The sequence below is a fragment of the Pocillopora damicornis genome, chromosome 12 (assembly GCF_964200805.1).
Source record: "Pocillopora damicornis chromosome 12, jaPocDami1.2, whole genome shotgun sequence".
Taxonomy (NCBI): Eukaryota; Metazoa; Cnidaria; class Anthozoa; order Scleractinia; family Pocilloporidae; genus Pocillopora; species Pocillopora damicornis.
In genome coordinates this window covers 18,737,388-18,752,544 of record NC_142681.1, presented here as the reverse complement: position 1 = coordinate 18,752,544, position 15,157 = coordinate 18,737,388, and the positions used below count along the sequence as shown (strand labels likewise).

Genomic DNA, 15,157 nt, shown 5'->3' with positions numbered 1-15,157 from the left:
GTCAAGAAGCGTAACCGTTAAACAACCCAATCACACAACTAGTTTCCCCGAAAAAAACCTAATACCTAGGCAAGATTCTTACCTAAACACCTCCCTGACAGGACGGATGTTGTGGCAGTCGATGTTAAAGCAGTCGATGCAATTGTCATTGTTGAAGCAATTGAAGCTGTCGAAACGGCTTGAATCGCCGATGTTGTGGATGTTTAACTGGAAGAAACAGAAGTAAGACCTTGATCCAAAATTACAGTGGCTTGTCGAACATCGGAGACTGCTTGCAGGGTTAACTGTCGAGGACGCGATGGACCCGGTTCATCCATAGCGACTTTTTCATTAGCGTCCCTTTGCGAACTGACACCTTGCATAATTAGTTTGGTCATAAAAAATGCCAATGACATCATCCCGAGGGATCATGAATGTTCAATGAGGTTTGGAAAGCCGAAGTGAGTTCTCACGTGTACATCTCATTAGCTAAACGCGACACATAAATCATCAGCGTATGTATTTGAGCCTGTTTGAATAGAACGCAAATGGAGATTTTCTGTTGAAAAAGCAAGCGGTATTTTGATAATTGAAACTATTCGTTTGAGTGCTTTTGTTACGCCTTCGGGCACCAAAACAAAATTATTTACAAGCTCAATCAATCGCACAGCTGAAGCTGTTTTTCTTTGGTTTCCTCTCCACTTGCCTTTCCACTGTCCCACCCTCATCATGTCACGTGAGTCCTGCCGATACACTCAACCTTCCTCAGGCCAAGCCGGATCAGCTTGGCTTATTTGTTCCCAAACTTAACTCACCCTGGGGACCAGTCAATGTTCATCCCCATGGGGGTTGTAGAGTGAAGGATTTTGGGTGCAATGATTGTCATATTTCAATGTTTTTTTTGTCTTTATACATATCGGGTCGCAAACCTGACATTCTTTTCCCTTACATTCCATAAAGTTTATTGATGGCTGGGTAACCTCTCTGAGGCGACCATTCGATTATTGTAAGTCAAGAGTTGTTGGTAAACTGTTGCGTCAAATACATAATAATAAGCAAAATAGTTTTTTTCACTGAACCATCTTGTTCTGTTTAAGTTTTCTTTTCTTTACTCGCCATGGGAACCTGTCATAATTCTTTGCAGAGGGGGAGGGTGAGGAGGATTTTAGGAGAGATCACATGGTTTTTTCTTTTCGTCGCCAAAAGAGTACAAACAAATCAAGGAGTATTGTGACAATACGAATCCCAACTTTCCTTCTCAAACGTTATCATGCTCTTGACATGTGATGTGTACATGTATATCTTACAGTTAATTCAAAGTTCAATGTCAATGGCACATCTTCCTCGGCCAATACCCTCTATCTCAGACACTGAACCACTCTCCACTCACTGGAAAATTTGATTTTTGAACCTCTCAGTTCAAAAATCAAATTCGTATTTACTAAAGTGTCTAAAAAATACCCTCCCCGCCTCTGTTTGGACACACGTATTTCAGCAACCCACCCTCCTAACGGTTAGCCCCTGGATTGACGATAAGCTTCCCTGGATTTTCTTAAGAGCGTTTAGACTTAGTGTCCGCCTTCAAGCGAAAACCGAGGGACAGCCACTCCTTGCTAAATTTAGGCTGATATGCGCGACACCCACTCAACTTGTTCATTTAATCATGACATGACTCCAAAACAAAACTATCCAACAATGCTTAACAATTTTTTAGTATACTAAGTACTGTAGCAGAGATTGCGCCATAGCAAAATCTTGTAGAGACATTGAAACGGTCCACTGAACCCACCGTGGAATTAAATATATTTTGTGTTCCTGTTTGCGAAATGGAAGCGTCTTATAACGAATTTTTCACACTCTTAACTCGTCTCAATCTGAGCATTATCTAACTCCGTAAAAGTGGCTACTTCATGCTTTGACGATAAGCTTCCACGCGTTTTTTTAAGGAGCTTTTAGACTTAATGTCCGCCTTCAAGCGAAAACTCAGGGACAGCCATGTCTTGGTAAATTGCGGCTGATACGCACAACACCTATTCAGCTTGTTCATTTAATCATGACATGACTCCAAATCGAAAATATCCAGCAATGCTTTATTCAAAATTTAAAACCAATCCTGATATACCTTGATGAGTCATTTATGAAGAAGACAAAATGTTCAGTCAAGAGGGAAATAAGTTGATTGCAATAGTTTCGAATGTTTTCTGCGTTTGTAATGAGATCTGTTAATGTCTCTGATAAAAGACAAACAAATTGGTGGATTTGTTCTTTTGTCACACCCACGGCGGCTCTTAGCAGATTTCTGCAGTTCACTCGTTCTGATCGAACAGAAATTCGGATTTCCAAAGACTTTAAGACTGTTTAAAATGTGAATGTAAGTAAATATGTTTCACTTTGTTTATTTGTCAAAGCCTGTTCTGGATAAGTAGAGCGACAAATGTAACCAAAAGCTGCTGCTTTCGTCAGCCTGGACTGACTCCTCTTGGTCAGAGAAGTGTAAATGCTCTTTAAAGTTTATGGTACTTGTACACTAACCAAATTATGAGCCGCAGAAAGGAAATATTTTGACAGATCTAGAGCGAGCTGAATAGTGATTAAAAGCATTTCACAACGAACATCGTTGGTTACCCACATCTCACACAGTTAATCTCTCTTTTTCTGTTCATTAGTCATATTTCTAAATCTCACGCAGCTGGGGTAATATCCACTGTTATGATTTCCATCCTCGTTGAAGTTTGAGTTATATTTCCTGCTATACTAAGTACTGTTTCAGAGATTGCGCCATAGCAAAATTTTGTAAAGATATTAAAACGCTCTATTGAACCCGCCGTGGAATTTAATATGTTTAATGTTCCTGTTTGCGAGATGGAAGCGTCTTAGGAAGAAATTTTCACACTCTTAACTCTTCCCAATGTGAGCAGTACTTAACTCGATAAAAGTGATGAAAATTCAATCCTACTTTCCTGAAAACAAAACTTTTCAACGGATGCACCCGGGGCAAAATATCGCGCACCCGGCGCTGCGTCATAGAAGTAACATGTTGGTTCCACTCAGCTTACTTGCCCAATCAGAACAGTAAATTGATAAACCGACTATTTTCCCTCGCTCGCCATGCGGCGCATTCAGCTTAAATATTATAAGTTAATTAGGAGATGCACCTAAATATCAACCACCTGAGAGACAAAGGAAAGTATTCCTTCACATCTCAGGCCAAAAATAAAAGGTAATCGTTAACACTTATTGAAGCAGCCAAACGATTCACTTTTATCTTGAAGGGGGAGTGAGGAATTTCCTAAAATGACTCAGATGGGGAGGCTCCCCCCATTAGAAGGACCTTTTACAGGTTTCAGATTATTAAAGGATCGTAATCTGTCGGTTTGATACCAAAATTAGGCTTAAAAGGAGCACCGATTTTTGTGGAAAGTGTACGAAAAGGATGCCTTTTCTACAGTTGGAAAAGTGAGTAAGAGATCAGATCTCAACGGGAACCTTCTCATCTTGAACTTCTTAGAGAGCCCCCCAGTTTTTATACCGCCAAGAGCAGTTTCCTGGCGGTATTGCATCCTTACCACTTTTTTCCCCGTACATTTTACATTGTCGTTGTAGCCAGACCCTGCGGAAGTTGTCATTCATAAGAGAAGAATTGATTCTCGCTGCCGATCTTTCACTTTGACGTAGGCGAGAGATGGTAAGTTATTTCTGCGTTTTATCAGGATCACATGTTTGTTGAGTCAATGCTGTCCAAAAATATAAAACGTTTGAGAACTGTCGGACCTCAAAGCGGAGTTTACCCGTATAGAACGTTTATTTCGTGAGTAACCTACCCCTTTTCTCGGTCGTCGATACCGTAAGTGGCCTTTACTGAGCCTAAGCTTTAGAAAATTTTGCTTCTGACACTAATAGGCTGTTGTTTCACTCCTTCGTAAGGGAAACTGTTGTAAACGAGAGAAGTTCACTTCGATTCAGACAAGAAAAGGTGAGGTATATCTGCGCTTTATTTGGACAACATATTTGCACGTTTGTGGGATAATATTGTAAAAAGGGCTGTGGGACATTAATAGCATTTGAGAATGGAACGAGTCGACGGTACGCCCGAAAGTAGCGGAAGCAGCTCGAATAAGAACTTTAATACAATTTATCGGCTGAAATCGAGCCTGTCCGCTTATAGGGGAGTTTAGAATGTTTGTGGTTGAGCAATAGTTGATCTATTTTGTTTCAACCGAACGTTTACGCCCTAAAGCTCAGCTTGACATTCTACACCGACGAGCGGAAAGAGGATATAATAACTTGTTTATTGGATCTGTCAATACCATACTTTGACTGACACTAAATTTTATTAGAACTGTTGTGTCTCCTCAAATTAACAGCTAGAAAGACTCGAGTGGTTATAAACTATCAGTTAACAGTCTTTTTTTCTCATGCATGTTTCCATGATATGACTCGACGAACTGTACGCAAATATGGAAACCAAAAGTTAAGGGTTGTGAGAAACGAAAAAGGGATTGAGGCGAGACAAAAGAAAGACACTGGCTCATCCCAGTCTTACACTTAATATGTTTCAACGTTTAATAGTCAGCAAAGGTTATCGTATTCTACATTCAAGAATAGTTGAGTGATGGAGCGCTATTTCTTAGATCTGGACCAAACACAAATTCACTGTTGTTAAGGTTACATACCAAAGATAAATCTGTTCGGTTTTGTTTTAAGCTACTTTTTTTTTGTGCAAAAAAACAACAAACTTTACTGAATTACTACAACAATTAATTTTGTTAATTAATGAGGCCAAACTTCTCATATCAATTCTGGAATTATATTCAGAGGACAGTTTGATTTTATTACGATACTAACCGCTGTAGACGTCATCGCTCACGTGAACAACGAAACTACTCGCCTCGTTTCCATATGGATTTCGCCAGGGTTCGAAAAAACGTCCACTGCAATCGCCATAGGACATCGCCTCCAAGCGCAAGGCCTATTGGGATACTTCATTTCGTTACGTGGCCTGAGGCTAAAAAGTGATCTAACGTCGAGATTTCTTGGATTGCTTACGCAACCTGCAACAGCATCGCAGTGTTTGACAGCAGATGACGAACTTTGCTCAATTTTGGCCCAAATTACAAATGCCTTCGTTTTCATTCTTGATAATGCCGATGATCTTTTTGAAAGTGGTCTTCCGGACGTCAAAGAGGAAGTTGTTGATTTAATTGAAGAAATTCTCAATCGCAGCGATAAGGTTACGTTTCTTCTCACTACAAGGGAATCTTGTCAATTCTTAAATCTGCGTTTCAAAGGACACCGTACTTTAAGAATAAGAGAGCTGGATGAGCAATCCTCCCCAAACCTTGTTCAAGAGTTGCTTCCAGAAGCGAGCAAGTCTGATAGTATAAAAGTTAGGCAGACTTGCGGGAGTGTACCATTGGCCATGAAGTTGTTGTGTTCCTCCATTTTGGAGGATAGTACTGGAACATTGAGTGGGTCTGTTGACGTGTTCTTGAATACCACAAATAACATTCTGGAAATGTTGGACAACTCAGACTATCCCAGCAATCAAAGGTTGAAGTGTCTTTTCGACGCCTCTTTTCAAAGACTGTCCGTAAAGGAAAGTGAAGCACTGGTCTCACTTTGCATTATTCCCAACCACTTTGACCTACCTGTCGCATCAGCTGTGTTACGAATGAAAACAATCCAGGCTGCCAGAATGCTGCAGATACTAGCGAAAATCCCTCATTGATTATAGTTCCAAAGCTGAGAAATATTCCATCCATAAGCTGTTATTGTCATTTATACAGGAAAAAGGGGAAAACGAAATGAAAGAAATGGTTCTCAACGCTATAGTGCGTTTTTTTGAACTGCATATTTCCCTCTTCGAGACGCTAACAGAAAAGTTCCTCACAGGACATTCCATGTCGGCTTTCCTTGAGTATTTTCGGAATGAGGAAAGTTTCGTTCAAAGTCTAATTGACGGTTGTCTGGAGGAAAGAACAGTCAGTAAAGCTTGCAAGGTTTTGATTAAAGCTGAAATGTATCTCTGCTTTCTTTACTGGCAAGATTACGTTATGATTGACATCATTTACGAAACAGCAATAAAGGCAGCCAATGATCACAATTGGCTTAACTCTGTCCACAAACGACTGCTTCTGTCGAAAACGTATGGGAGCTTGGTTATGGGCGCAACTGAAGAGACGAAGAGGCTGCTGTCGGTGAATAAGCAAGTTCAGTTGTCTACCGTCATCCAAGACACACAATTGCAAGGAGAATTCCTGACTTACCAAGGATTGTACAAAATGTTTATCGTGAGAGTTGAAGAAGGAGTGAGACATTTAGAAGAAGCGCTTTCGTTAATGGAGACAACACCAAAGCACAGAATCCTAAAGCTCATTATTCTCCAAGTTCTTGCTCTTTATCAAAGTTCCAAAAGGAACCCCGTTAAAGTCACTTGACCTTTACAAAAGAGCAGTAGATGAATGCAAAGCAATGGGAAACACGGGCTTAGTAGTAATTCCGGTGATCGATGAAACCAGGAGAGAAGAAGACGGGATACATCTAAACGAAACCAGACTGACCCATAACCAGGAACTTCAAACGGAAGTTGTCATTCTGGTGAGTCAAGCAGTAAAGAACATCTCCACTGATACAACCAGCCAATTCTTTAGTAATTTACTGCTGCAAATACTGACGGAATCTGACTCTGCCATACCAACTGGTGCAACTGGTCGGTTCAACTTTCATTTCTCTGAAGTAAGACAGATCATTAAATTAAAAAAGAACAAGAACCGTGTAATTCAAATCGGAGATATAGTGAATTTTCATCCCGAAAAAATCCAAAAAAAAGTTGAGAAAAACATCAGTGCAACTTCCTCAAATAACAGCGTACGCACGAAAGCCAACCACGTAGAAGCCTTACAATCAGAAAAGACTGCACTGGATATCAGGTTAAAAGTCCTGGGGGAAGAACATTTACAAAACGCTTCCAGCTATCATTCATTAGCAGCTACACAACATTCACTTGGAGACTTTGCGTCAGCCCTTGAGTCAGACAAGCGTGCACTAAATATCAGGTTAAAGGTTTTGGGTAAAGAATATCTACAAACCGCTCACAGCTATCATGAATTAGGACTTACTCAACATTCACTTGGAGACTTTGTGTCAGCCCTTAAGTCAAACAAGTGTGCACTGAATATCAGTTTAAAAGTCCTGGGTGAAGAACATTCACAAACCGCTCACAGCTATTATTCATTAGGAATTACTCAACATTTGCTTGGAGACTTTGTGTCAGCCCTTGCGTCAAACAAGCATGCATTTAATATCAGGTTAAAAGTCCTGGGTGAAGAACATTCAGAAACCGCTGACAGCTGTTATTCATTGGGAGCTACTCAACGTTCACTTGGAGACTTTGTGTAAGCCCTTGAGTCAGACAAACGTGCACTGAATATCAGGTCAAGAGTCCTGGGTGAAGAACATTCACAAACCACTGACAGCTATCATTCATTAGGAGGTACGCAACATTCACTTGGAGACTTTGTGTCAGCCCTTGAGTCTGCCAAGCGTGCACTGAATATCAGGTTAAAAGTCCTGGGTGAAGAACATTCACAAACCGCTGACAGCTATCATTTATTAGGAGCTACGCAACATTTACTTGGAGACTTTGTGTCAGCCCTTGAGTCAAACAAGCGTGCACTGAATATCAGGTTAAAAGTCCTGGGTGAAGAACATTCACAAACCGCTGACAGGTATCATTCATTAGGAGCTACGCAACATTTACTTGGAGACTTTGTGTCAGCCCTTGAGTCAGACAAGCGTGCGCTGAATATCAGGTTAAAAGTCCTGGGTGAAGAACATTCACAAACCGCTCACAGCTATTATTCATTAGGAGTTACTCAACATTTACTTGGAGACTTTGTGTCAGCCCTTGCGTCAAACAAGCATGCATTTAATTTCAGGTTAAAAGTCCTGGGTGAAGAACATTCACAAACCGCTGACAGCTGTTATTCATTGGGAGCTACTCAACGTTCACTTGGAGACTTTGTGTAAGCCCTTGAGTCAGACAAACGTGCACTGAATATCAGGTTAAAAGTCCTGGGTGAAGAACATTCACAAACCGCTGACAGCTATCATTCATTAGGAGTTACTCAACACTCACTGGGAGACTTTGTGTCAGCCCTTGAGTCAAACAAGCGTGCACTGAATATCAGGTTAAAAGTCCTGGGTAAAGAACATTCACATACCGCTGACAGCTATTATTCATTAGGAATTACTCAACATTTACTTGGAGACTTTGTGTCAGCCCTTGAGTCAGACAAACGTGCACTGAATATCAGGCTAAAAGTCCTGGGTGAAGAACATTCACAAACCGCTGACAGCTATCATTCATTAGGAGTTACTCAACACTCACTGGGAGACTTTGTGTCAGCCCTTGAGTCAAACAAGCGTGCACTGAATATCAGGTTAAAAGTCCTGGGTGAAGAACATTCACAAACCGCTGACAGCTGTTATTCATTGGGAGCTACTCAACGTTCACTTGGAGACTTTGTGTCAGCCCTTGAGTCAAACAAGCGTGCACTGAATATCAGGTTAAAAGTCCTGGGTGAAGAACATTCACAAACCGCTGACAACTATCATTCATTAGGAGCTACGCAACATTTACTTGGAGACATTGTGTCAGCCCTTGAGTCAAACAAGCGTGCACTGAATATCAGGTTAAAAGTCCTGGGTGAAGAACATTCACAAACCGCTGACAGGTATCATTCATTAGGAGCTACGCAACATTTACTTGGAGACTTTGTGTCAGCCCTTGAGTCAAACAAGCGTGCACTGAATATCAGGTTAAAAGTCCTGGGTGAAGAACATTCACATACCGCTGACAGCTATTATTCATTAGGAATTACTCAACATTTACTTGGAGACTTTGTGTCAGCCCTTGAGTCAGACAAACGTGCACTGAATATCAGGTTAAAAGTCCTGGGTGAAGAACATTCACAAACCGCTGACAGCTATCATTTATTAGGAGTTACTCAACACTCACTGGGAGACTTTGTGTCAGCCCTTGAGTCAAACAAGCGTGCACTGAATATCAGGTTAAAAGTCCTGGGTGAAGAACATTCACAAACCGCTGACAGCTGTTATTCATTGGGAGCTACTCAACGTTCACTTGGAGACTTTGTGTCAGCCCTTGAGTCAAACAAGCGTGCACTGAATATCAGGTTAAAAGTCCTGGGTGAAGAACATTCACAAACCGCTGACAACTATCATTCATTAGGAGCTACGCAACATTTACTTGGAGACATTGTGTCAGCCCTTGAGTCAAACAAGCGTGCACTGAATATCAGGTTAAAAGTCCTGGGTGAAGAACATTCACAAACCGCTGACAGGTATCATTCATTAGGAGCTACGCAACATTTACTTGGAGACTTTGTGTCAGCCCTTGAGTCAGACAAGCGTGCGCTGAATATCAGGTTAAAAGTCCTGGGTGAAGAACATTCACAAACCGCTCACAGCTATTATTCAGTAGGAATTACTCAACATTTACTTGGAGACATTTTGCCTTCACTACACAACCGAACACACTCAAAGGTTGAGGCATGGGCGCGTTGGTCAGCCAGGCCCAAGATAGATTTTAATTGTGACAATGAATTTACAACAAAGTGGATAAGAGATACATCAAGTAACGTCCTACATGCGCCAAAGCCGGACACGTAAACCCCAAAAACCTCTTGTTAGGAAAATAGGGACCGTGTACCCCCGACCAACTGCAGTGGCGCCACCTTTGGGGTTTTAAGGTTGATCTATAAACAATGAAGAGAATGAAGAAAACAAATCATATCAGACTAATTACACAATAAAAATAAACCTTATGGGAAAGTGCTAGTGGCAAGGCTGACTGTAGAATGCCACAAGTTTCTCAACGATCTCTTCTTACAAACATACTACCCATGAGCCTCCGCGTACTACGCTCGCACCCAGTTCTCTGTTCCGTGTCGGCAAAATATTAATTTATGTCAATACCGATTATCACAAATTACATATTTTGCCTTCACTACACAACCGAACACACTCAAAGGTTGAGGCATGGGCGCGTTGGTCAGCCAGGCCCAAGATAGAAAGCTAAAGGTAGGGCTTGAGCTCAGAGAAACAGAGCCTTGGAAACTTCTAGCCTACTGGAAAGAGAATCCTTAACATAAATGTTCTTTGCTGTGACTGAGGCCCAGCGACCATGGCGCTGAAGATTCCTCTCCGAAATGCCAGAGCTGGCAGCTAAAGTAGCTCCACCTGACCTAGCTGAATGAGTGCTATACTTAGAGATAAATGGTACAATATTCGCGAAAGACTTCTTAAAAGGACTGCCTATGGGTAGAATAACAAATCGGCTTGTTTACAGAGATAAGGCGCTTGTGATTGCCCGAAGCTGAAATGGCCCTAAAAAGATACTCGTCTGAATTTTCAGGAATCTGGGCCTTATGCATATACAGCTTAAGTAAAGAACAGGGACACATGATAGATGAGGACTCAGCAATAACGACCGACCTGCCCTCCCTCAGTTGGTCCGTCTTGCTTTTCTCTATGCTGATTGTAATGTAACCCTCGTTAAACTGAACATCTCTGCTACGCACAACGCATAACTCGGAACTTCTAAGAAAACCGGAAAATGCGAGAATGAACATAAGTAAATTTCGTAATTGTAAAAGGTCTTCTAGATTAGTCTCTGCAGCAAGGACCTTGAGGTGGTGGTCGTCCAGGGGCTCCTTTCTATTGACTATTGGCTGACTGGCAAGGCGAACAGCTCCTTTCTTTACGGCAATAACAGTAAGGTGTAATGTTGGAGAGTCTACGCCTGCAAGAAGATGTACCCACTTGAACGCGTAAAAGGCGCAGTTGATGGAAGCGACGGACTTGGACGACCCGAAGAGGTGTTGCAAGTAGAGGGCACAATCGATTGGACTGACTGGAAACTCCGAGGTACCCAAGACATCACTAGCAAAGGGTCTCCACTTGTTAAACGCCCTCAAGAAATTTGCGAATGTCCCAGATGCTCTGGAAGCAAGCACGGTAGATTTGAGATTCTCCATTAGCTGATCCACTCTCGGGGAATTTTGGGCCTCTGAAGACCAGAAAACGGAAGTGAAGATATCTAAGGATAAAAAAAAAAAAGAAAAAAGGGACAAAAATCAATGAGACAGGCAGCAATGCACACAATGCTGAATTACATTCAACTCACTGTCATCACTCAGGAAGACCACTTTGCCGATCAGGCAATACACTTCTGCGTAAAACGATACAAGAGAAAAAACCATGCTATTCTAGTGGACGTACCCCTCTAGGGCGATTGCACAATGCCAACAGAAAATACCCCTCTAGGGTACAAAATGAAAATACATATGACAAATCGCCCCTCTAGGGCCTCTCCTGGATGCCTCTCTAAGGCCTAACACGTTTAACTTAGAAAATGATTATCAACAAATAATAAGTACTTCGCGCAAATATAATACGCCTTATCGGTACATAGTGGAGACAGCAGCGAACTCTAGCCCGAATGGAATCAAGCACAAGGAACTAGAAAACTTTTACGAGATAACTCGGAATCTAATCAGGGAATGATGCTAAAGACAAGACGTAGAGCTAACGAAACGAAAGCCAATGGCTTGCTACCAAAAATAGAGTTCTTAGCTTTTCCTCTAATGAACAACTTAGGAGAGTTAGGCAGGATAACCCGGTCATGGATAAATGTACTCCAATGGAAACCATCCGAACACAGGATGGGCCAGAAGTGGGCAGAAGGGGAACGATCAGAGTTCCTTGAGCACAGCACAGCTCCATATGCTTAATAACTTTACACGTTAAATACACAGGGGGACACAGCCAGTTATTATGATGAGACCAATCCTGAGAAAACGCATTAACGCCACTCGAACCAGGCTGGTAAAACCTTGAATTAAAGCATTGGACTTTGACATTGTAGGAACAAGCGAACCTATCGCAGGTATGTGGACCCCATAAGTCGTCAAGAACACTGAAGACCGTATCGTTGATCGTGTAGTCGTCATAATCAATGAAATTGCTTATATCGTCCGCCGCACTATTTAGGTCTCTTGGGATGCGTTGCATATCGATGTTAATAGCACTAAGCAAACAACTACGATGGATATCCATTGCAAGCTCTTGTAATGCTGGAGTCTTAGACCCTGAATTAACGATCCGGACAACGTTCTGATTATCCGTAAACCACGTGACTGTTTGGGCTCTCAATGACTCCACGAAGGCTTTCACTGATAAAGACACGGCTAACAACTCTCTGAATGTAGAACTTTGAGCTTTCTCAAAATCTGCCCAGGTTTGATGGAACATCTTCCCTTCGAACTCGATGGAACTGCCGCAAGCTGAGCCAGAAGCATCGGAATAGACGATCTTCGAAGGCTTGTGCCTGACAGGCCAAATAGGTATGCCGTTAAGACTTGCCGCATTAGACTTCCAGAAAAGCTCAGAGCTTCAGACGAAAGACGAGCGTAAGAGTTCCAGGTTTGCGCGGTATTGATGACTGCGAACAAATTTCTAGACATAAGCCTAGAGACATTACCAACGCAGGGGCCAAGAGATATTATTTTTCCGGAAACAGAGGCAAGCTTCCGAACTGGATGACAAGACGAGGGAATGGCCAAAAGAGTCGCTAAATCTTCTTGTAAACTGGTAATTCGCTTAGCAGTGGCAGAAACTTCAGAAGTGGAAGTATTGAGAACGGCTCCGAGCCAAGTAATAACCTGAGTGGGCTCCCAAACGCATTTGGTTTCAATAGACAAATCCTCACACCTGAATCGGCATTTGTAAAAGAACTGATTAACGTGGCGAAGGTCTAAAATTAGACGCTTTTCGCCTGATTTTTGAACAGATACGGACAAAGGATTGATGATAACAGGAGCTTCAAACACTTCAGTGACGCAACCGTTGATAAAGAGATCGTTAATGGCACTTTCGACAAAAGGTGCCTGCTCCAAAGCCGAACTGTTATTTTTAGCTGTGAAGGGCGGAGGAATTTGGAGAAGCGGTAATTTATAGCCATAATCAATAACATCCAGGATAAATTGAGGGGCGTGAATGTCGTTCCAGAATGCGAGGACTCCACGTAGCCGTCCTTTAACGGACGAGTAATCATCGCCGGATTTAACCTCGAAAGAATTTCCATTGACACGAAGAAAAATTAATTCATCGCTATCCTCAAGAACAAGGCCTTGTTCCAAATCGACGTCCGAAGTGAGTCATTTGGGATTCTGACCGGTATTAGAAAGAACATCAAACCGCAAATTAGGGCAGAAAACCCTCCAATGCCCGGGTTTGCCACAAGCAAAGCACAAACCAGAAGACGAACACTGGGACGAAAGCTGCGGGTTTACACGCGAAAACAAATTGGGTAGCTGTGAGGCGGAAAACTGCGGAGTTGTTGAAGTCGATGTAACATTACTTCATTGCCGGGTCGAGCGAGATGTGAAACGCTTCGTGGACCTAGCTGCTCTGGATTCGGCCCTGTATATCTTTTTCTCATCTTCTTCGTCGTCTGCGAGATCATGGTGCTTGTATTCGAGGACCGTCTTCCACCTGTACTGTGATTTATCAGCCAGTAAAATTAATTTTTGACGCTCTTGAAGCAGCTCCGTACCTTTATCCAAGGCTTGTTTGATCTTCTCGACGTCGTTCCTTTCGAGGGCAATCTGGGCGTCTTCAACAGCATCTTTAATAGCTTTGTTAGCTTTGTACTGCTCCTCGTTGCTCTTTTTGTTGAAGTGAGGAACGGAATCGCGTTTCAACCTTTTAATCTCTGACATCTGACGCCTGCTTCGTCCATAACTAGGCAAGGAAAAGTGATGAAGACAAGAAATAAACCTTATGGGAAAGTGCTAGTGGCAAGGCTGACCGTAGAATGCCACAAGTTTCTCAACGATCTCTTCTTACAAACATACTACCCATGAGCCTCCGCGTACTACGCTCGCACCCAGTTCTCTGTTCCGTGTCGGCAAAATATTAATTTATGTCAATACCGATTATCACAAATTACATTTTGTGTCAGTCCTTGAGTCTAACAAGCGTGCACTGAATATCAGGTTAAAAGTCCTGGGTGAAGAACATTCACAAACCGCTGACAGCTATCATTCATTAGGAGCTACGCAACATTTACTTGGAGACTTTGTGTCAGCCCTTGAGTCAGACAAGCGTGCACTGAATATCAGGTTAAAAGTCCTGGTGAAGAACATTCCCAAACCGCTGACAACTATCATTTATTAGGAGCTACGCAACATTTACTTGGAGACATTTTGTCAGCCCTTGAGTCAAACAAGCGTGCACTGAATATCAGGTTAAAAGTCCTGGGTGAAGAACATTCACAAACCGCTGACAACTATCATTCATTAAGAGCTACGCAACATTTACTTGGAGACATTTTGTCAGCCCTTGAGTCTAACAAGCGTGCACTGAATATCAGGTTAAAAGTCCTGGGTGAAGAACATTCACAAACCGCCGACAGCTGTCATTTATTAGGAGCTACGCAACATTTACTTGGAGACTTTGTGTTAGCCCTTGAGTCAAACAAGCGTGCACTGAATATCAGGTTAAAAGTCCTGGGTGAAGAACATTCACAAACCGCTGACAGCTATTATTCATTAGGAGCTACGCAACATTTACTTGGAGACTTTGTGTCAGCCCTTCAATCGGCCAAGTGTGCACTTGACATCAGGATGAAGGTGCACGGTGAAGAGGATCCACGAACTGTTAACAGCCTGGATACGGTGAAGGAGTTGGAAAAGTTGTTGTGAAGGAATTCATGATGAAAGGAGAGAAAAGGGAACATTACAATTCAGTATTTTGATAAAAGGCAATTGAATACTCACACTAATATCAAGAGATCCCGATGTAGGTAATTTTTTCGAAGATGATATTTGAAAATTAGTAATACGATGCGATAAGACCTTAAAAAAGCTTTTTTTTAGAAGTAACCAAAGGAAAGGATAGGACTCGTCACAAAGTTACAAAGCGCAGCAGTGAAAAGTAAAAGAAGGGTACAAAGCTCAGCGTTATATACATTGTTAAGTTGTTATCATAGAAATTCTTTCACTCGCCCTTTTTCTTCTTTTTTTCTTCATAGAGACTGTTGGTAAATTTTTGAGTTTTTAGGATTTTTTTGTGAAAAGACAAATTCATGGAT

The 15,157-nt window shown here is 42.0% G+C and overlaps 1 protein-coding gene and 1 pseudogene across 2 annotated transcripts; one reads left to right on the top strand and one right to left on the bottom strand.

The window, feature by feature from the left end:
- Window positions 1-3,128: 3,128 nt before the first annotated feature.
- LOC149036851 (uncharacterized) lies at window positions 3,129-14,838 on the top strand (annotated as a pseudogene). The gene is made up of 6 exons (XR_016181454.1): window positions 3,129-3,199; window positions 4,795-6,029; window positions 7,135-7,142; window positions 7,413-7,916; window positions 8,043-9,428; window positions 14,061-14,838. The product of XR_016181454.1 is annotated as an uncharacterized LOC149036851 (transcript).
- LOC149036852 (uncharacterized) lies at window positions 9,548-14,015 on the bottom strand. Its single transcript, XM_089189036.1, has 2 exons — window positions 13,619-14,015; window positions 9,548-11,101 (listed from the first exon to the last, which is right to left on the bottom strand). The coding sequence occupies exons 1-2, from the start codon at window positions 13,782-13,784 to the stop codon at window positions 10,305-10,307; spliced, it is 963 nt and encodes a 320-aa protein (XP_089045162.1). The 5' UTR covers window positions 13,785-14,015; the 3' UTR covers window positions 9,548-10,304.
- Window positions 14,839-15,157: the final 319 nt, after the last annotated feature.

Bases quoted from the DNA above. Each gene is read 5' to 3' on its own strand.
- LOC149036852 (XM_089189036.1), bottom strand. From the start codon at position 13,784: ATGTCAGAGATTAAAAGGTTGAAACGCGATTCCGTTCCTCACTTCAAC. The intron at 11,102-13,618 runs GTACGGAGCTGC...TTTTATCCTTAG, and splicing joins CAAACAAGCCTTGGATAAAG to ATATCTTCACTTCCGTTTTC.